The sequence below is a fragment of the Bombus huntii genome, chromosome 11 (genome assembly GCF_024542735.1).
Source record: "Bombus huntii isolate Logan2020A chromosome 11, iyBomHunt1.1, whole genome shotgun sequence".
NCBI lineage: Eukaryota > Metazoa > Arthropoda > Insecta > Hymenoptera > Apidae > Bombus > Bombus huntii.
The window spans coordinates 8,088,337-8,109,876 of record NC_066248.1 but is presented as its reverse complement, the minus strand read 5'-3'; the positions used below and the strand labels follow the sequence as shown (position 1 = coordinate 8,109,876).

General features: G+C 36.2%; 1 protein-coding gene across 11 annotated transcripts in view; it reads right to left on the bottom strand.

Annotated features, from left to right (window-relative positions):
* Positions 1–21,540, bottom strand: part of LOC126871347 (prolyl 4-hydroxylase subunit alpha-1) — a 378,752-nt gene that overhangs the window by 172,457 nt on the left and 184,755 nt on the right. For 8 of the 11 annotated variants that reach the window (XM_050630037.1, XM_050630038.1, XM_050630036.1 and 5 more), the window contains one exon: positions 12,860–12,918. The exons of 2 other annotated variants lie outside the window; for them this stretch is intronic. In XM_050630037.1, coding sequence (XP_050485994.1) covers positions 12,860–12,918 — 59 coding nt within the window. Of the gene's footprint in view, positions 1–1,962; positions 2,030–12,859; positions 12,919–21,540 lie in introns of all 11 variants that reach the window. One more of the 11 variants, XM_050630041.1, reaches the window with a different exon arrangement.

The window sequence follows — 21,540 nt, the reverse complement described above, 5'->3', positions numbered from 1 at the left end:
TACGTACCATTAGAATGGATGAGGTGGAGAGACAGTGCAAGGAAAATTTGAAAAGGAAATTAAAAAATAATATCGTGAAATATAGAATTCATGTAAAATATTAATGATAATTATGTCGCAGATAGAAATGAAAGAGGAAATACGATATAACGTCAAGTAGTATGAGAAGAGTGAAAGATAAATTGAAGAAAAATTTCTGAACATGTAATTAATTTTAAGTGAAACGTTAAATGCCGAAGGCAGAAATTGACATACGTCGAAAACGTGGGAGTTGAGAAACCAGGGTTAACGTTCATTCAAAGTTAAACATCGTTCGCCAATAAAATGCGTAACAACCAAGAAAATTGACTTTTCCGACATTCTTTAACGATTATGCACTGTATTGGATGATAAAAGGTTTCCATATAAAATCTGATAAAATGTAATAACAAAAGCTAAAATGACAGAAAAGACGTACGGAAAAAAGGTAACTTTAACGGAAAGGGAAAATTGAAGCGGATTCAAGCTAACCGCGCAGCAAACAGAGGAGAGAAAAATGTGCCTAGTAGGAAAATAGTCGAGGTGAAAAAAGGAAGTACACGACAGAAAATCTCTGACTACTACGAATAACAAAAAAAAAAGAATGAAAAAAAAGAAAAAGAAAGGGAAAGGATGAAGAAGTCTGGAAAGTCTGCGTTAAAAAGAAGAAAACTGAAAAAAGATACTGACGAATGAAAGGAGAAAGAAAACTGAGAAAAACTTTCTCACTCGTGCTCATAAAAAAATATTGCGTGTGAAGGAAATTTTCATAAGTAAACACACGGACGAAAGTGAGAGAAAAAGTAGAAATGAGAGAGCTAGCGAAAATTGAGTTGAAATTATCGAGGGTGAGAGTGCGAATGAACGAAAGTGTATGTGTGTACTGGTACCATAGAGTTGGGGAGCAGTTTTCATCGCGAAGTACCATAAACAGGAATACAAATATTGGAGATAAACGCGCGAAAAACGTTGGACCGACGCCAACACGTTTTTTCCACTTTTGTTTACCGATTCGTTATCTTTTTATTTTTATTTTTACACGTATCATAGCTATTAATAATCGTGCTGCTGGATGTATGAGTTATTTGACTTTTCTTCTACATAAAATATATAGATAGATTCTTCATCGTTCTATACAAATTTCATCCGCATGTCTGTAAAATTGACGAAGTTACGAGAAATTTTTTTAGTCGACGATTAGTTGACAAAATTTTATTTGCATCTTCATATATAAACTAGATTTTATTTACATTATTAAATTGATCAAAAAGTTCATTTACGATTTTCCTCAAAAAAGCACACCAACAGTTTTTAGTCTAAAACTATTATTTGGTCTAAAATCCTATTTCTCTTTCATATTTTTCGATAAAAATACATGTACCTAGATACTACAGTCTTTAACCCCTTACCCTACGATTTACGTTCGAGAATTTTGGGCCGAAAACGTAAACAAGCTATTATATATTATATTATATATTATATTTGGCCCGATCATCGTACCACGGGCTATGCCCGTAGTTGTAGGTTAAGGGGTTAAACAATTTTTACAATTCCGATACATATATATTCTTCTCAAATATTACATACTCATACAATGCAGATATTAAAAAACGATACTAGTAAACGATCTTTTTCAATTCGTTTTTTATAATTGTCTCTGTTACACCAAAAAGGCCCGAGAAGAGTAGGAATAATTTAAATTAATTCTATTCGTCAACTCAGTCCAGAATTGTCATTAAACCAACGAAACTACAAAAGAGAAATAATAAATTTCCGAACATTTGTGGATAAGTTAAAAAAGAGGAAATCCTCTAAAGGGAAGACCTCTAGTTGAGTCTTAAATATTAATAAAAAAAAAAAAGAAGAAGAAGAGAAAGACATTGCTACATATAAAAGTACCTAATTTCAATTAAATCAAGTAGAAACAATTTTTTCGAAACCTACTTTTGGTACTAAGATTCTTCTTGCATCCAACTTCTGTTTCAGTTCGCGAACAGAGATATCCCGTTGGCTAGAGATAGAAGAGATGAAAAATTATTCGTAGTCGTTACCAGGGTCCAGATGCGTTACGAATCGTGGTAATTTTGCACGCGCGAGCCATCGCTATCGTTCGATAAACAGACACGGCGATGTATCCGAACGAGTAAACGCAATCAGAAGCTCGAATTCGACGCGACAAAATTGCGCCCCTTAAACGGATTACGCGATTCCGCACAATTATCCAGCGTCGCGCGTTACTCGACCGAAAAAACGGCACGCTGATAAATGGCGAGGATTTCGACGACAATCCGAAAAACAGGGGGACGATATTTACGCGAACAGATATCGGGAATAAATACGTTAATTATCCTCGGTAACGATTTTAAATCTTTATCGAGCCGTTTATTAAATTGAAATTTTAGGCCTCAAACTTTCACGATAATTAAATAGAATATACATAGCTTCTCGTTTACAAATATGTAAATAAGTATAGCAACGAGAAGATCTGCCTTCTTTAAAGCCACTTTTTGTTTGTCACAAAGGATATAACATAACAAACACGAAGATGGTACCCCGCTAGGGGTAGCCACCCACATGTTATATTATTATACCACTAAGCTATAATATTTTACCAAATGTCCTACTGGACAAATTGTAAAATTTAAATAAATAAAAAAAAACTTTTTGTTTGTTCACTTAATTATTTCCAATACTCAATTGTGATTTTCTCTGCGTGTATAACACATTTAATGAACGAAGAGAAATATTAAATTACAAATAGTAAATGAAATATATATAAAAATTGATAATATGTATTTCGATTTAAAGACACCAATCTCCACGTGCAAAGATGTTTACAAAGTTTACAAATGATAGAAAAACAGATTAAAACTAAGATTATACGACTAATTTGTACAAGTTATACGAAATAGTTCAAAACATTCACAAATACTTTTTACAAAGTTCATCATGACACGAGAAAGAAATAAACGCTAATATTATGCGTAGGTTCCATTTCTCTGCCAAGATTTCGCGAAGAAGATTCCAATGAAATGTCAGACAGCAATCTTTCTTTCTCTGTACGTGGGCTTATCGGGCGCAGGAAGAGCGTGCAAGATAATTTCAAGTAGAACACAGACGGTAAACGGGACAAATGACTTTATCAGAAGACGAGTCACGGGCCTGGACGGTTTCTTCATTTGCATCAGAATCGGTGCAACTATAAATATCCGTGATTTTGTAAATAGATCTTAACGCGACCGATTAGCCAGAACACCAGGAGGTCCTTCCTGCAAATTTCAAACCGGCGAAAACTGCTTCCACGCGCAGCGATTACTTAACAAGTGACCAACCTCTCGAGTAATCAGCCTTGATCATCGTCCGTTCAATATTTCAAAGTAATCTTTGTTCCAGATACTAATTGCTGTCCAATTTTCCTCCTACGTTAAGTATATCTATCGTATACTTCAACATTTTTATTTTATAATTCTGACTTTATTTATCGTTTTTTATTTTTGTAAATTATAATCACAAGTTGTTGAATAGTTTTGTATAATTTCTAATAAAAGTATTCTAAATAATTGCATAGTTTTAAATGACAGTTTCCGATTTCCAAGTTTTGGATTAGATTTAATTACATTCTGTAAATTATAGTACCAAGTTCTTCAAGCTCTTTTCATTTTCTCTATAGTTATTTCTTTTTCCTTGAAGCAATTCCTTTTTCGATATCATAGTTTTACATTTTATTTTTTAAGTTCCCTAACATTTCCTATTTTGTATTTCTAAAGATTTTATCATTTTCTATTTGTCAATTGTATTTCTGCACATTCTATGACAAGACAAAACTGTCTTCCCTCAGGTTCTCAGAATCTTCGAATTTTCCTAGCCCACCTTTCGATCTCGTTTGCCACCCACAAGAAGCTCGGAACCACACGCTTTTAAATTTGCTAACAATAAATATTTCTTAGGTTTATCGATCTGTTCTTTACTTCTTTCTTCTTTTAACTGTTTCTCCTGACTTAGCATGGTTTCTGGTTCTGACCAGATTCATGGTCCTCTTTTTTCTGAAATTCTCCCGAGTTTTCTAAGCTTCCTGAAACTACTACTCTCGATTTCGCAAAATGTTCGCAGCCTTATCGAGTCGCCCCCCGCTTTCTCTCGTCTTGTGTTTCTTCAACTTCTTCTACTTCTGAAAAGTTCTTAAACCTGGCCGTCATGATTTTACGCAATTTTTTTCCAAACTTTATTTAACTTGCCTAACTTTATTTCTTCTAATTTTATTAAACCTTATTTCTCTCTTTTTCTCCTTCAACTTCCTCCTTCACCATTTTTCTTCGTTATCTCGATTTCGCGAAATTCTCCTCAATTTGTATTCTCATTCAACGATTTTCTCTAGAAAATTTCTTTTCATCGCTATTATCCTCCCATAATTGCCCAAGAACCGGTCCCCTATTTTTATGTAAACCCGCGAATTCGGTATTTCCATTGAAATTCCCGATCCCGTTCTTCCGCAACGCTAACCCCTGCAATTCCTCCAATAATATCTCCCTTTTCATCGTGATAAATTGCGGGCAATAAATCCATGTTCCATTATGCCGCGTATTAGTTGGCGGGCGATAAATTAACATAAGAATGGACGTCGAATAGAGTCCGAACGATACCGCGGAGATGCAGTTAACCATCGTGAAAATATTCTAACGAACTTGCACGAAACCGACTCTATTCGCCGAATTCTCATCTACCTTTAGCCGGACCCTTTTCAATCGTTAGAATACAAATGAATTATCAAGGAAACTGATAACTGCACGACTTTTGCTTGATTACGGGCTATTAAAAAAAAAAGTCGAATATAATTATTACAAATATTCGGAAATGAGAATTTATTTGACCAATATATATACAACATCCCAGACTTTTTAGAATTTTTTGATCGTCTATTTATTTGTTGCTTCAGTTTTACTAATTTATTGACTGATAGTTTTCTTTTTCTATAACGAAGGAGAAATGAGAACAACCTGTTAAGTTCACAGATGTAAGTTTAAGGATGGCTTGTAAGTTGACGTTATCTCGTAAAAATCATAGGTACAATCATTAACTCTTTGCACTTCGAATTTTATTTCAATTTCGTTAGCAGCAACTCCCAACGCTTTTAAGTGTTTTATTTGAACTTTACTTTAACTAAAAAATAAGACAATTTAAATGAATAAAAGAAGAAAAAATTTCATTTAAATATCAGTTTTATTCACACTATTGTTGTATTTTGTAATTTTTAAGTGTATGATATATCTTGAAACAATTTCCAGGATGCAATCCTGGTTTTCTTTCGCACGTTTCACAAAAAAGGTCGGACTCGACAAAGGAGCTCTTGAGATAAAAATTGATGTCGAGTCAGACTCGACATAGGAGTGCAAAGGGTTAACACGTTGACTGCCACGCGTGTTTTCACTGAAATCTCTGCTAAGCATTCTCTGCTAAGTACTCCCATCGATATTTTAGTAATGCGAGTAAATAATTTTTGTAATAAACCATTTTCGTATTACTTTTATAACAATTCAATAGTTTTATTATTTCCTCTGGAATATCTTTTCAAATACCTACGACGATTTTTCGCAAGTAGTCAAATAAGCGTCACCCGAATGCGGGTGTCGTGGCAGTCAACGTGTTAAGACAAGTGACATTTAAAATTTGTTGAAAAATAAATATTTTGAAAATTACGAAGAAGATCGAACCATACGTGTTCGACTCCGAAACTAAATGCACAAGTAATTCTGGTAACACGTATATCGAATACGCAACAACATATCAAACTGTGGTGGAAGGTGAGACGTGTTGTTGGTTTAATTAATAACGAGGCGAGTTAATTTAATTAACTATGTTTACAGATATTTTAAAATGTAGAATACCAAATTAATCGCAAGCGTTGCTCGCTTGATGATATTCGTTAGAAGATACTGCGGTACTGATACTAATTATTATGCTGATTCGCTAGACTGATTTGTTATACTTATTGGCTCGACTAACTGACTTTTGGAGGACTTTTGGTCGTCTATTTATAGATTCTGTAGACTATTTATAACTCTGTTCGAGGGAGATACCGGAAGGTTTGAACTTGTCGGTTGTAGGTTGCACGTAGCGAAATTGCTTTGTCCAGAGTTTGTTTATTACATTTAGTGCGTCGTACAGTGTTAATCCTCTGTGGCAAAACAACTATGTGAGGTATTTTCGTATCGAAACGTCCTAAGACGCATATGCCGCTACAAAACTATACAATTGCTCTCCCGTAAAAAGACGAGAAATGTCAGCTATCCTGTCCTTCTCCCGTACTCTTCGTTTTGAATATTTTATAATTTTCCTTTATCATGTGAATTCTATGCAGTTTCGCGCTTTCCAATTAAACGCATGAACACCCATAGTCCACACATTGTCGCCCTAATTCTTAACTATTCCATCTCCAGCGGTTTGTAAACTGACAAAACTGAGTTGACGAAGTATAATAATAACGCACGGAGTTAGGATTTACGAGAATCGAATATTTCCTGCTCTCTAAACAGAAACCCCGCCGTAATCTGTATTTTTTCGTATATATATGAAACATATACATATAAATGAGACATATGTGAATTGGAAAATTACATATTTTTGAAAGATGTAGTTAGAAACTATTAAAAAAAATGTCGAATATAAATATTAAAAATATTCGGAAATAAGAATTTTATTGACCTATGTATATACAACATCCCAGACTTTTTAGAATTTTTTGATCGTCTATTGATTTGTAACACTTAAGTTAGAAAGTTTAGTAAATTAGAAACAGTTAATTCGCGATACAGTTGGAAAAGGGATTTTAAATTTCGATGTTCCGCGAGCTGGAAGAAAAACAGAATAAGAGCGTAAAGCAAGATGGACCTTAAGCAGCATCGATAGATTTAAACGGCAGAATGGTCTGTTATAGGATGAAATGAAATAATCTCGCATATCCAGTCGTCACGTGAATCTCGTTTTCACCGCCCCACTCCACGGTGCCCGATGGCGCCATTCAAAAAGTAATCCCATAAACTTCCTGCCGGTCCACTTCGAAAGCTCCACCAACGGAAATAACGAAATAACTCCGGAACTCGATAGATTTCACCTTTCCGCGTCTATATCGTCCGTCCTCGTTTCATATTCCGCTTTTGTCTCCCAATTCCAAGTTATTCCATACCTCTCACTCCTTCGTATTTCACGATTTCTGACTCTTCGAATTGCTGTTGCACGCATATTTCAATATACATTCCATAGTTACACTCGATCCTCGTGAAATCTTACGTAATCCAAGTCCAGAGAGTTCAGTTTTCATCCTAAGCAAACACGATAGCCTGTTGATTTTTAAAATTCGACCTTTTCCTGTTTTATATGTATAGAATATTGGGTGGAAAGGAGATTTTCAAATTTGCTATCCATTACAAAAGTCTCGTTCTTTCTTAAATATAAGTTGGTTGAATAAGGAGAAAGGTTCGATATTAAAAGGCTCCATTACATGTGTTTTATTCTTTAAATGTCGCAATTACCTATACATTTTAAACAGTTCGTTGAAATCGTATAAATGTTAAATAGGAAAAAAAAGTCTACAAGAGAAAGATTTATACGAACGATCACGTGTGTCCTATTTTAATTTTTTATCGATTAATCTTTTATTAATTCTACCGCACATACTGCAATGTATCCGTCCCATTACGTCCCGGCAAATCCCATCTGCTACCGACGATTCATTCCCCTTATTCATTTTTCATTTCGTGTCAGAAGTTCCCTGGCTAAAGAGCCACTGAGTTAACACGTTAAATGGCAGTGTTGTACTTGATTGGTAGGAGTTGCACGACAGTTAAGAAATACTGCGCTTCTGTGATAGTGCATTATTCAGCGAAGTATAAAACAGCGAAATATCGATCGCCATGTTAAAATATCATACGGCCGTGTTCGACGTCCGGGTAATATGCTCCGTGTACAATTCTGTGCTATCCCGGAGGATATATCAGTATGTAACTTTGAAGTTACACGTTACAAAGGATTAATTAGTGTGCGCTTTACTTTTTAGACTTAACTAGCTTTTAAAATCGATCGTCTCCTAATGTCCGATTCTTCTAATCTAACTAAATCACTGTATGCAAATTTCGTATATAATATATGTGACATGTAATATATTATATAAAATCATACGACAGATTCGATTAGTCACGGATTAGCAACAAATTAATACGGAAGAAATATTTTGTTATTATTGTAAGAAACGTTACGATATACGTCCTTAAATACCGAGCGATCGTATGTTAAGAACATGCAAATATGCTCTTTACAATATACAGTTCATCTCCAATTTTTATGTGTTATACCACATGATCGACTATTAGGTTGTCCGAAAAATTTCTTTCATTTCGTAATGTAATATCGGAAAATAAGGATAGAAATTTTTTCCCGATTACTTACAATTTATTAATATTAAATTGAATATACAAATATAAATTGGACAGAGAACGATATTTATTTAACGGAAACTAAATGCAATACTCGTATCTATATCAAATAACTTTACAGTTATTTGACCACTCTCGTCACAACGAATCTAACACGCATACTCTCTCTCTCTCTAACAACTCTATCAATTCTCACGACTCTACTCTTCGACGACTCGAAACCTCTAACGACTCTACTCTTCGACGACTCAATTAGCTCTGATTCTCGCAACACGCACACTTTTCGATTCGCCTTGGATAGCGAAACCGTCCTTCTTCTAACGTTGTCTATTGTTTCCCTCATACCTATGTAAGAACTACCAACTACGTGCCTTTAGTCACGTAGGCATTCTTAAATGTAAACGAACCACAGAAACACGACGTACACGGTTTTTTCTATTTTCAGCCGATCTCCAATCAAAGCTATTCTACGATATTACAGTAAGGTGATAATAGATGAACAACAATTTCTGTTTTATATTATTTTATTGACTTAGGTATCATCCATTTCGTTCGATTTCCATTATTATATTCATGCATAATTCAATAAACTAATATAAGATAAAAAACATTGTGCGTCTATTATTTCTTTATAAAACTTATAGAACTTTAATATTTAATAAAATAGTTGACATGCGTGAAAGTTGTATTCGCCACATATATTAGAAAACCTCTCGATTCTCAGGGAACAATATCGACAAATTTAAGCAAGAAACTACACGTATACACGCACTAATAACACATTAATACGATCAATTCTCAAAGGATTAATCAATTTGGAAAATTGCAATCGTAAAATGAAATAACGAGCTGGTCGCGTCAACTCCAAACGACAAAGAGAACGAAATTGATATCGAATTCGATTCGATATAAAATGACAAAGGATTAAAGCCAGTAAAAGTCTTCTAGTAGCTATCTATTCCTTTCAAAGGCAACTTTTTCCACGTCTCTGCTCTTTTTCTTCTCTCCTACCTTTATGACATCCAACCGCGCGTTCCTTCTTTCATTCTCGATCCGAGGATTTCCGTTAATTCGAAGCCAAATTGTCGCGCTATGGGACGCAAAGAAACAAATTACAACTAGTCGAAGCATCTTGCTTTCCTCTCTTTCCTCGTTATCTTTATCATCCTCGAATTTCACTGGTTAACCCGCTCAGTTTCCGGGTCTTTGAAAACGTTAGGTCGAAAGAGGTGGTTCACCACGCTGATCTGTTCTTCAAACAACTTCGTCTTCTGTTTATTTCCGCCGGTTATGGTGCTCCTTCTAAATTACATCAGCGTGGCTTTCGTCGACTCTGACAAGTTGCTTTAATCTCGCGATAGACAATAAATACGGATTTATTCTGTTTTGGCTTATAAAATTTGACATATAGTCTGCAGGTTGCCCGACCATCGGAAACGATATTGCATGGAACACTCGCTGGATTTGCATAGAATTTGACAATCAGACCGCGAATTTTTATGGACTTGTGAAAAATGTAAAATGTAAAAATGCATAGAATGTATATGATATATTATGTACGCGCATAAAGTATCCAAAATGACGTATTCGTTATCATATTTAATCAATAAAATGAATATACCAACCAAATCCTATATTTTAAATTGTATCCTGAAAAGTATAGTTTTGCATAAAAATTCGCGATCTAACGATCACCGATTAAAATACGTCACATTATAGAAGATTAAAAAGGTATCGCTGTAGCGTTAAAATGAAATACTCTTTATCATTTTTAACCAGTAAAACGAATATCCATCTAAATACTACTTTTTAAATTGCATCCTGAAAAATATAAATTTGCATAAAAATTCGCGATCTAACGATCATCGATTAAAATACGTCACATTATAGAAGATTAAAAAGGTATCGATGTAGCGTTAAAATGAAATACTCTTTATCATTTTTAACCAGTAAAACGAATATCCATCTAAATACTACTTTTTAAATTGCATCCTAAAAAATATAAATTTGCATAAAAATTCGCAATTTATCGATGACCGAATAAAATACGTCACGCTATGGGAAGTTAAAAACTATAGGAGGTCAAAATTAGTATCGATATAGCATCACGTTTCACAACTAGAAGCTGTTAAAACGTATCGTCACGTTCTTCTCGGTAAAAAAGATAAACAGCTGATCGAACGAACTATAATGGAGCGTAAAACGATGCGTCAAAACTCTCGGCGATACGTAAAAACACGGCCTTTTACATTGGACCCTTGAAAAATCTACTGATTGCAATCGTAAGGAAAATCGAACGTAAGAAAAACGTTTCATCTGAAGCCCGGTTCAAGAATTGAACCAATTCAACCCGGCACATTTCAAAAAAGAAACTAGCAAAAATGACATTTCAGACATTCATCACATTCCGCAGATAACTTTGTCTGTTGTTTGGAAAGAAACGTTACCGATCACGGATCCATTCGCCTCAATATGAAAAGTTTTTCACGCGGAGGCAGACGGTCGAAATGTCGAGTCTCGAAATATCGATCTAGTTTCCCTAGCCATCCTTTTATCCTGCATACCCGGCGAGCTCTTTTATCAGACATCAGCCGGTTTCAGCCTTTGTTTCGCGGGATATTTCGAAAGTACGAGTATTGTACGGTTTGGAAAATTTGTAACCTTAGTCACAGTCGATTCTATCGTGATCTATAAACGTAGGTAAAAATTATTAATCGATAAAAATGGCTACAACTTATTCAACGTTTATTAAGAATTGTCTCGTGTTATTATGTGTTGTAATTTTTGTGACATGCGTCACATGGGACTTCGACTGTCATATTAAACTGAGAAATATGAGTAAAATAGAAAGAAAGATTCATTGATTTCAATTCAGTTGATCGATATTATTTCCAGCATCAAATGAAACTGTTTATAATTTAGAAAATAAATCTCAAACGATATTTTTCTACAGGAACTTTCTTCGCCGTTTTAACATGTAAAATCGACTCGATAGATAATATTCATGACATCACGTATTCTTTAATGATGGGTAATGCCATAAAGATAAAGTACCACCCATTTTTTCCACTACAAACAATCAAACGTAACAACGCTTTTTGTACGTGCCACGGTGATTTTCTTCGTTTAGAATCCCGTAGCCACGAGGCTGTGTCATTGGTATTCCTACGATTTGCGAAGGAAAAGGGAGCACAAAGCTTTTTGCTGTACTTAATAATCGTCGACAGCCAACCACCGTAACTCCAGCAGCTCGCGACCGTGGTCGTTGGCTCCGAATAAATTTCTCGTGAAACGTGAAATTCGATAAATCCTCTTTACCCGGTCGCCGCGAGAAATGAGATTCGATCGTGTGTTCGAAGAATCGTTTCGTCCCGACACGACGATTCGTTGCTGTTTTATACGTGGAATTAATATTTTCCATATCTACAGTAATAAATGTGCAGTGTGCGTGAACGATCAAAGGACTTTCGTTGAAAAATCCAATAAAATGTATTGTGCTTTACAGAAATCGAGACTTTCCGCGGTGTTGGTTGTTCTTTGTAATTTTTTATCACGACGGATTTTCTACGCAGCGAGTGATTTACTGTGCTAAAGAATTTTTTGCTTTTCCGTGATTTCTCGCATGTAGGAATTTTTCTATGTTATTAGTGACTTCTTGGTAATTTCTTAGAAATTTCTTGTATGCAAAGTTACTCTTATCGGTAGTAAAAAATTATGACAAAGTAATGGCCCACATTATGATTTATAATTTTCTACCCCGATGGTCTTTTTTTTTCAAGTTTCGAAGACAGACGGTTTTCTAAAACGAAATTAGATATTTTCTCACACGTTGTACATGTACCTTTCTTCGTAAGGTACACTCTTTAAAAGGTATTAACCCTTTGCACTCCGAATTTTATTTCAATTTCGTTAGCAGCAACTCCCAACGTTTTTAAGTGTTTTATTTGAACTTTATTTTAACTAAAAAATAAGATAGTTTAAATAAATTCACTTAAATACCAATTTTATTCACACTATTGTTGTATTTTGTAATTTTTAAGTGTGATATATCTTGAAACAATTTCCAGGATGCAATCCTGGTTTTCTTTCGCACGTTTCACAAAAAAGGTGGGACTGAAGGAACGTCGAGTGGGACTCGACAAAGGAGCTCCTGAGATGAAAACTGATGTCGACTCGACATAGGAGTGCAAAGGATTAAAATATTTGTGTCTTAAGACGACTAATTTGAAAGATATTTCTCGTATCAGGAACAAGAAGAGACGCAGAGCAGCACGTGCATATTTTGTACGAAATAAGAATAATATCCTTTTCAAATATTTCGCCAAATATTCACCAATTCTATATACATTTAATTATTATCATTATTTCACGTTTCATTATCTAGAATACTAACTATAATTTTCGAAACAGCATACCTGTACTGTTCAACGATTGGTAATGAAACTTGGGTATAATATCAGAGCAGGTCGGGAACCTGTAACAGAAAGAATTATCGCAAGGTCAATTAGTGCCCTGTCAAATTCTGATCAGAACGAGCCGTTCGATAAAAATTATATGTCTCCTCTTTTTTTTTTTTTCTTTTTTCTCGACTAAAAGGATGCTAACGTGGAACAGTAAGATACGCGTTCCATTGTACCTACGAAAGACGGTTATCATTGATGCTATAGGATATTGAACGGCGCGCGAAACGAAAAGCTTAAACGAGACGATAACGAGAAACGGGAAACGAAATTTACCGGCAACGTGAAAATTACTAGGTATTTCCTCTTGGGAAACTTAAGAAGCTCTAGAGGCATTTCTCCAGAGGGAAGTTTCAGGAAATTGCTTTGGCTACGCCGTGCTACGCTGATAGGAATTAGTTCGATGCCGCTTTTCTAGGTTCATGGCTTCTTTCGCGCTTTATGCCATTATTCAACCATTATTCCACACACATGCGCCACTTTTAAGAAAATTTAATTCATAAAATTGAATAAGTACAGCGGAACTTCGCTTATTCTCGGCTCGTTTATACGAACCACATTTTGTTTAGCGTCAGTCACTATGAACTCATAAGTGAGCCTCCATTATCCGAATTACGTTGTTAGGGTGTGCTTTCGGTTATACGAACGCGTATTCTGAAGTTACACAGGGCCGTGTGTTTTGTCTAAATTGATATATAATTTAACAGAATTTCGATCGAAAATGTTGTTCAATTTCAGCTATACAAACATTGCTTGCTGTTGTTATCGGAATTAATAAGAGTAAGAGCAGCTAGTATGTAGTTATAATTAATAAATATATTTATTTTAAGGTAAAATAGCCCTTACATTTCAATGAAATAAAAAATAAAAACACTAGGAAAATGTGTTTTCAATTGAAATTTCTCCTATAATCGTCCAAAAGTATGAATTCGAAAGGGATAAATAAAATCCATTTAATAATGCATACTAATTTCAATTTTAGTCTTAACGTGTATATCTTATACGTAGAAACATTAGAATCGAAAATAAGAAACGAAAGAACGAAAATACCGAAGCAAAGGGAATATTTTCCAAATTAATTCTCATCGCACTGTGCTTCATTTTGTATCGCAAATTCTCTACAGTCGAACCTCGATGAAATTTCCCAAACCTATCTATTTCAAAGAAAACTTATTCTCCTAACAAATATTACTAATCAACGAAGCGCTAAATATCAGTTCGATCGATCAAAAACTCACATAAATACAACTCGTACAAAAGCTCATCTATATCAACTGCATACCATAAGAGAACATAATAATCTGTCGAGGACTTCCGCAACTTTTTCACGACCTACATTAGCCTCGAAATAACGTCATATCATTCCGAAACTTGATATCTCTTCTCGCGAGTCAGCTGTGTTAACCGCATTTCCGCTGGCAAGAAATGGCATTTAATTACTTCATCGTCGGTAAATTCGATGGAAATACAATTACGAATTCACCATCGTGAATATCTTCCTTCCCTGTGCGACTCGCTCCTTTTTCCTTCCAGTTTTCTTCGTCACGTTTTATTCGCTGGTCCCGAAAAAATATATTTATTAATTGAACTGAATTATTATTTAGTAATTGTATTTCCATTAAAAATCATATGAATATTTCCATTGAATATGTACTCCATATATATTTATATAGTGTTCGAATCCGACACGAGAAACTCGTTATCCACTCAGGTTGTTCGAGAGTGTCGTTTATTCGAGAAACTAATTTTATTAATTTCCAGAAGCGCGAAAAAGAGGAACAAGTTCCTCTTGGAAACGCCAGTGCATCTGGTCCCTTTTGAGGCTAACTTGCGGCTCCGCAAACGTCAGGAGAGCCATATATAAATTTCACCAACGATCCCTGTACAATGGGAGTTTGTTGTTAACGGAACGACGATAACTCAATGATATTCTCCGTTTGCTTTCGCGTAATCAAATACGGTGGTGCGCGGAGGTTTCAGGCCATTTGCGTTATTAGTATTTGCGATAATATTGAAATTTGTTTGGTAGACAATGTTTTCACCTGTCATTTCATGGACGATATTTAAAGATGATTTTCTCGTGGTTAATTTTTGGAAATGACCAGGCAGGTAAAAATAAACAATTCTCAATCTAAACTTTACTTTAAAGAGTATAAGAAAGAAATGAATAACATAAATTAGGTTTCCTAAATTATTATAAACAGAGCAGTTGTCCAGTACTAAATGAATCTGTTAAGAAATTGTTAAAGACCGCGCAAAATTTGAATTATATTAAATCCACCTAAGAGTTTTGGAAAATGGTATATTAGAATTGGTTTTAAGCGTTACATTTTAATTGCATTATACCTCGATGTACATCATAGTACCTCAGAATACCGTGTAAGAGAGCAAGCTCATGCTCAGAGAAAATGTAATACCAAACTTGATGCATTCGGTACACCAGTGTATTATAATGTATAATGCGAATCGAAGGAACAAGGTTCAAGATCATTCCACGGAGGCCTTCCTCGTATTCTTCGCTTACGTAACAGCAGATCATTCCATCATCATATCGTACCACCACCTGTATTTTATTACAACATATTACGCGAAGCTTTCAGGCTGAGAGACACGAACAAAGTTGGAACAAGTTCCTCTGGTTAAATTGTAAAACGCAATAACAAGAAAAAGAAGGAAGCAAGACGCGAGCCTAACATAAATTCCAACGTGCAACATCGTCAAGAACGGTCTCGCTACACCTCCTAGCATTCCAAAATTATTTCTCTGCGGTGCTCGGTGCACGGCCGACAAGAATAAAGAAAAGAAAACCTCGCTGAACGTCGTACGCGCGTATTTTCGCCGAGCATCTTCCGTCATAAATTTCCGTCACGCGGGGACGTTGCTATCGCGGAGGCCACGTTTCCTAAAGAGAGGAAAAGCATCAGGAAGGAAGAAAGGAAAAGAGAAAGGGAGGAGGCGTGTGGCCACTTTAATTTCGCGAGTGTTCACGGTGGCGCGGAAAATGTCCCCAATTTCGCGCGCGCCTCCGTGAAGACAAAGCAAGAAACAGGGAAAGCAAAGGAACAGGGACGAGAAAAGGGTTGACGGAGAAGAGGCTGGAAAAGAAGAAGTAGAGGCCGAGCAAAAATTCTCATTCTCTGTGAAAATATGGTGGAAACAAAGGGCGGCGACGGAGTTACAATTAGCGAAACAACGTGCAAGGAATGCCAGCCAGTCGGTGGTTTTGTTCGCGGCAAAGAAAAAAGAGAGAAGAAGATCGTAAAGTTTCGAGGGAGGATTTTGGTCGCAACGTATTCTTGAATTACTTCGAGCTGTTTCCTCTTCTGTTTCCTGCTTCCCTTTGATATTTCACATTCTTCTTCGCTCCCTTTCTTTGACTGTTTTTTTGACAAAGAGGGTGGGTGGGAGGGACGAGAGGAAATCCTCTGGGGAGTTCGGTTTATTTACCTTGACCGAACGCGATTGTTTGCTTCGCGATTCGGTACACTTTCATCTCGCTTGTATTTTGAACGCTGTTTCTGTCCGCCTGTTTCTATCGAAGATGGAATCTCCTGTGACTTGAGGAGCCTGGAGAATCGAGAAGGTTGCAAGGGTTTGGGAGATAAAATGTTTTTCGTATCGTTTGATGGAAATGGAACATGTAATTCTGGACGATATTTTTGGAGTAAATGTCTATAATTTTTATTTAACCCTCGTTATTTGATTTTACTTTATTCTATTTAACTTTTCCTCTATATATATGTGATGAAAGTATTTATTTATAACAAGAGAAATAATGTTTGATCGTTGATCATTAAATATATATGTTGATTTATTGACCAAAGATCAGATATTCATATATAATATATAAAATTATAATCAGCTGGGAACCTCGATTAATATGTTTTTGCTGATTTTCTGATTTTAATGTTACTTTATGATTAAACAGAGAGAGAGAGATTTCATACTTACACATATGTATAAAAAATCACGAGGATATTCTGATTATTTGTAATAGATAATTAAGCTTCTGATATTTGTATTAATAAACCTTATTAATCTTCCTTTTGAACATAACTAACAACAATTACCCATACGACGAAATTTATTGCGCGTTATTCGTCAAATTGAAACTTTAGAAACGATTTTGGAAACATTTCATATACAGCAATTTAACATCATATAACGACGCTACTGTAATATTACACAGTTTACAACATCGTAGCATCTATTATATCGCGAATAATACTGTCGTGCAATATCGTGTAGGACATCAATTGCACTGCAACAATGGAAAAATAATTCCATCAATTCTCAAAGATTCAGAACCATCTAAAATACTCTAAAACCGTATAAGCCTCTAAAAACACATAGTAATCTTAATCCTGGATTGGCAGTTGCTTCATTGGACCACCACCCGTCACACTGGTTAAATTTTCGTACATTTGGAATTCTGCAAAAATTTGTTAAAGCACCTTCAAGCACGTAGCTTCGGCTCATAAAATTCAATTGGCCATAAAAGAAAGAAGAATCCTTTTGTTCGCAATTATTTTGCAATACAATAACTAATATCCTGCGCTCACGAAAAATCTAAAAAATCTAAAAAATTCTGCCATATAGACCGTAATCCACAAAAGTGATAAACAACAATTTAGGAAATCGAGAGGAAGAGAAAAAAATATAAATAACGGAATAATAAAAACGAATAAATCGCTAGTGTGGAGCGTGAAAATCGCGACACGCGTTTCGGGCGAGGCGTTAAAATCCAGCATGGGAAAAAAAAGAAGCGAAATAGTAGATGGAAGAGAAGGGTGAGGAGAAGAGAGGAATAAAAGTCGTCAGAATAAATTGGAGGCAGTAAAATTAAGCGGCCGACGTAGCCGCTATGTCGTTCTTATTTTTGTTTATCGTTCTATTTACCGTTGTGTTAAATTCACCCGCTGTCTTGGCTGATATACGAGCCGAAACGGAGATGGCGGACGCTGGCGATGCATCGTGCACGGGCGCGCGAGAAAAGCGACGCTTAACGGGTGGTGCGTGAGCCGGACGGACGACAAATTAGCCAACTTTATTTCGATTTTGTTCGCTTCGCCGTTCTGTCACTCTTTTTCCTCTTTCTAATTAAAAAAAATCTTTTTTCTATTTTTTTCTCTTTTTGTCGAACGCGAATAAACGATCCCATAACGCGCTCGTTTGACACCGCTCCGCCCCCTTGACGATGGATTTTTCAAACGAACGGGCTTAATTAATTGAAAACGCCCCCTCGTTTTTGTCTCCGACCGATCGTTCAGCTTCGTTCATTGTCTCGACTGACACAACGGTTCGGTGCATTTTTAACGGGAGAATTGGCGCGTTGGAGAATTTTGAAGGACGCTTTTGTCGAATCAGTCGGATTTTTAATGCCCGACCGATCGATTTGCTTCATTTTGAAAAGAACAATGTTATAATCGAAAAATATGTCAGCCGAATTATTTAACGACGGTTTCAGCGACCGAGTATTTTCTGAAATATTCGCGATGGCTGTAATTTGTCGATTAATCGATACGGTGACTTAATTCGATTGTACGGGACTGCAAAATGAAACCTGTTTCAATGCACGAAGCATTAATTCGTTTTAAAAATACCCTACGATAGAAAGCCAAAAATTTGTATAAATTATTAATATTATTTCTTTAAAGAACTTAATTATATACATAAACTAAACATAAACTTAAATGTAAATTGTATTTGAAGATAATTCAATATTACTTCTGGAGAGAATATCTGCAAGAAATAAAATCCCAAGTCCGTCATTTTGACGGGTTTGTAGGTTCTACCGTTGAGAATCTTCAACCACAAAACTTGGAAACTTTTTTATCGAACCATACAATCTGATCAATCATAATATACATACATACACGTACACATAGCTATTTTTTCATAAATCAATTTCATACCCCTATGAAACAAGTATCGCGCGAATACGACAATATGAACACGACTTCTTTATCTGTCGCAACAAACCCGAAATGCTTCCAAAAGTAATGCGTGCAGATCGATTGGCGTACAAAATTCGGAGGAAAATAACACGCAAATGCAAGAGAACGCAAGGAAATTTAATTGAACAAATAATAACTGTGTGACGCGCGCGGCGAACAAAAATTGCAGCCGAAATTCCAGTGAAAATAGAAATTTTTCATGGTTTTAAGTTAATACCATTCGAACGATAAAAGCTGCCAGGAGGGAAATCTGCTTACCGTGTGTTGGCAACTTCTTTCAACCTGTACGCGGCAAGATTAATGTCGAGTTCTGGCAAAATAAAATGAATCACTTTTAATTTGTCGACATCCCTCGACATTCTGCCCCCTCTGGCAGCGCACGCCATCCCGTTTAACCCGATGTTTGCATATGCAGTGTCGCGGACAAACCCTCTCGAACCTCGCGGCGACTTTTACCCAACTCGTATATCAACCACGATTCCGGTTACAACCCTGGTGTTTCTTGCGCTGGCGAGTTTACTGGCCGTGCGTACGTTGCGAGTATTTATCGAACGATATAAAAGAGCAATGCGTCTGGTGGCAGGGTTGTCGCCAAAGGTGCGTAAGTCTGTGTTGTTGTAAATCTTTGCATACGACGAGTTGTACTACCATTCTGTTACTCGTTCCAGGAAAATACGAATCATTTCTTGTATCTGAAAATACCTAAACAATTTCTTCCAATACCAATAGCGATAAAAATTCTATTAAAAAGAAATATATGTGCTACTCTATGGAAAAGATATTATGTACAATCTAATACCTAAACTCAACCTAAGCACGATCCAATAAAAGAAAATTCGAATAATCAGTTGCTCGTTACTCGTGTCCAGAATCCCGCGTATTTCTAGTTTCCTAAAGAAACTACATCAAGGAGCCAGGGGGAAAATATTCCGAGCACTCGAACGCGCTTCAATCACGCAACGTTTACGATCATTCGCCGCTTAACTAACCCCGTACACTACAAGGGAAGAACCCCTTAAACTTAAAGTACTAAGCGTCCAATTAATACTAAGAAACAAGTGAAATGCAATTTCAAGAATTACAATGGTGCCAAAATCTCATCGAAATTGTTTGTTCGACCAGCCCCCGGTTAGCAGGTTCCCAATTAAAATTGCATAATCTAATACCTAGGCCCAACCTAAGCACAATCCAATAAAAGAAAATTCGAATAATCAATTGCTCGTTACTCGTGTCCAGAATCCCGCGTATTTCTAGTTTCCTAAAGAAACTACATCAAAGAGTCAGGGGGAAAATATTCCGAGCACTCGAACGCGCTTCAATCACGCAACGTTTACGATCATTCGCCACTTAACTAACCCCGTACAATACAAGGGAAGAACCCCTTAAACTTAAAGTACGAAACGTCCAATTAATACTAAGAAACAAGTGAAATGCAATTTCAAGAATTACAATGGTGCTAAAATTTCATCGAAATGGTTTGTTCGACCAGCATGGAAACCTCCGGTTGGCAGGTCTCCAATTAAAATTGCATAATTTAACGCGGCGGAACGAGGTCAATAATAAAAACTGGGAACGATAACGAACAAACAGTTGGTTTAAAAAACGGTTGCAGGGGGCAAGGCAAGCATCGGGAATCGAGCGCTTTATACATACCACGTGTAGGCATTTAATCACACTTCCGGTGGTGCGCTCCAGCTCTATATATATAGCCACCACCCTATTTTCCAGCTCGTACATCAGTCAGAGGAGCGCCCCTTTTTCTACATTTGCAGCGTCAGGTACACACGTGTACCTACGTGCCATCGCGTTGAATATGCGATGAGAGAACGCGCGCCAACCAACCCCTACGCAAACGCGTTTTTCATCCCCCCGACCTATCCACGCGCTTTTTTACCCGGCCTGCTTCACCTCTTCCACTGGCTCGCGACCACGAGGTCTGGACTGTGTCTTGTGGAACCAGGTGAACCCTCCAGATAGACCGGGCCAAGAATATGCAGCTACAAAGATTGTAACTGGTAATTCGATTTTGATTATTTTATAGGAATTTTTATCGCGCTATACCTGACAAAGGTTGGAAAGAAGGGGATGTAAAGTTTATGTGGGAATAAAATTGCGATTAGAGTAGACCGAAGATTTTTATACAACTTTTACGAACATTAGCGAAACAACGAGACTACGAAGAGGTTTATATCTATTCTATTCCATAAAACATTGTAACAACTACTTCGCTTTCGATATTTCTTACAGTCTTGTATGTTACGTGCATTTTCTATATTCTAGAGCTTTCCAACTTTTCATAGATGCACCATGTATATTAAACGATAAAAGTTTGACACAGAACGGCGTAGTACGTTTTAATGAATTTCATTCGGAGACCAATTGAACATATTCTAGCATTCCCTTTTTCGCTACTTAAAAATTTCTTTTACATGTAGTCATGGTTGTATGATGAGATAATTGGTGACAAAATAAATGCATTTCCGATCGATAGATGCAATAGAACGAATTTTTGCTTCGTAAAACGGTCACGTACATTATATAATTCTTCTATACTTAAATCCGCTATTACGTTTGAAAATCTGGAAAAATATGAAAAAAGCCTTCTTCTGAAAATATTCTGTATGATGCCGCCAGCAGCTTCTACCGGATCAAATTAATCCGAATCCTACATTCATGAAC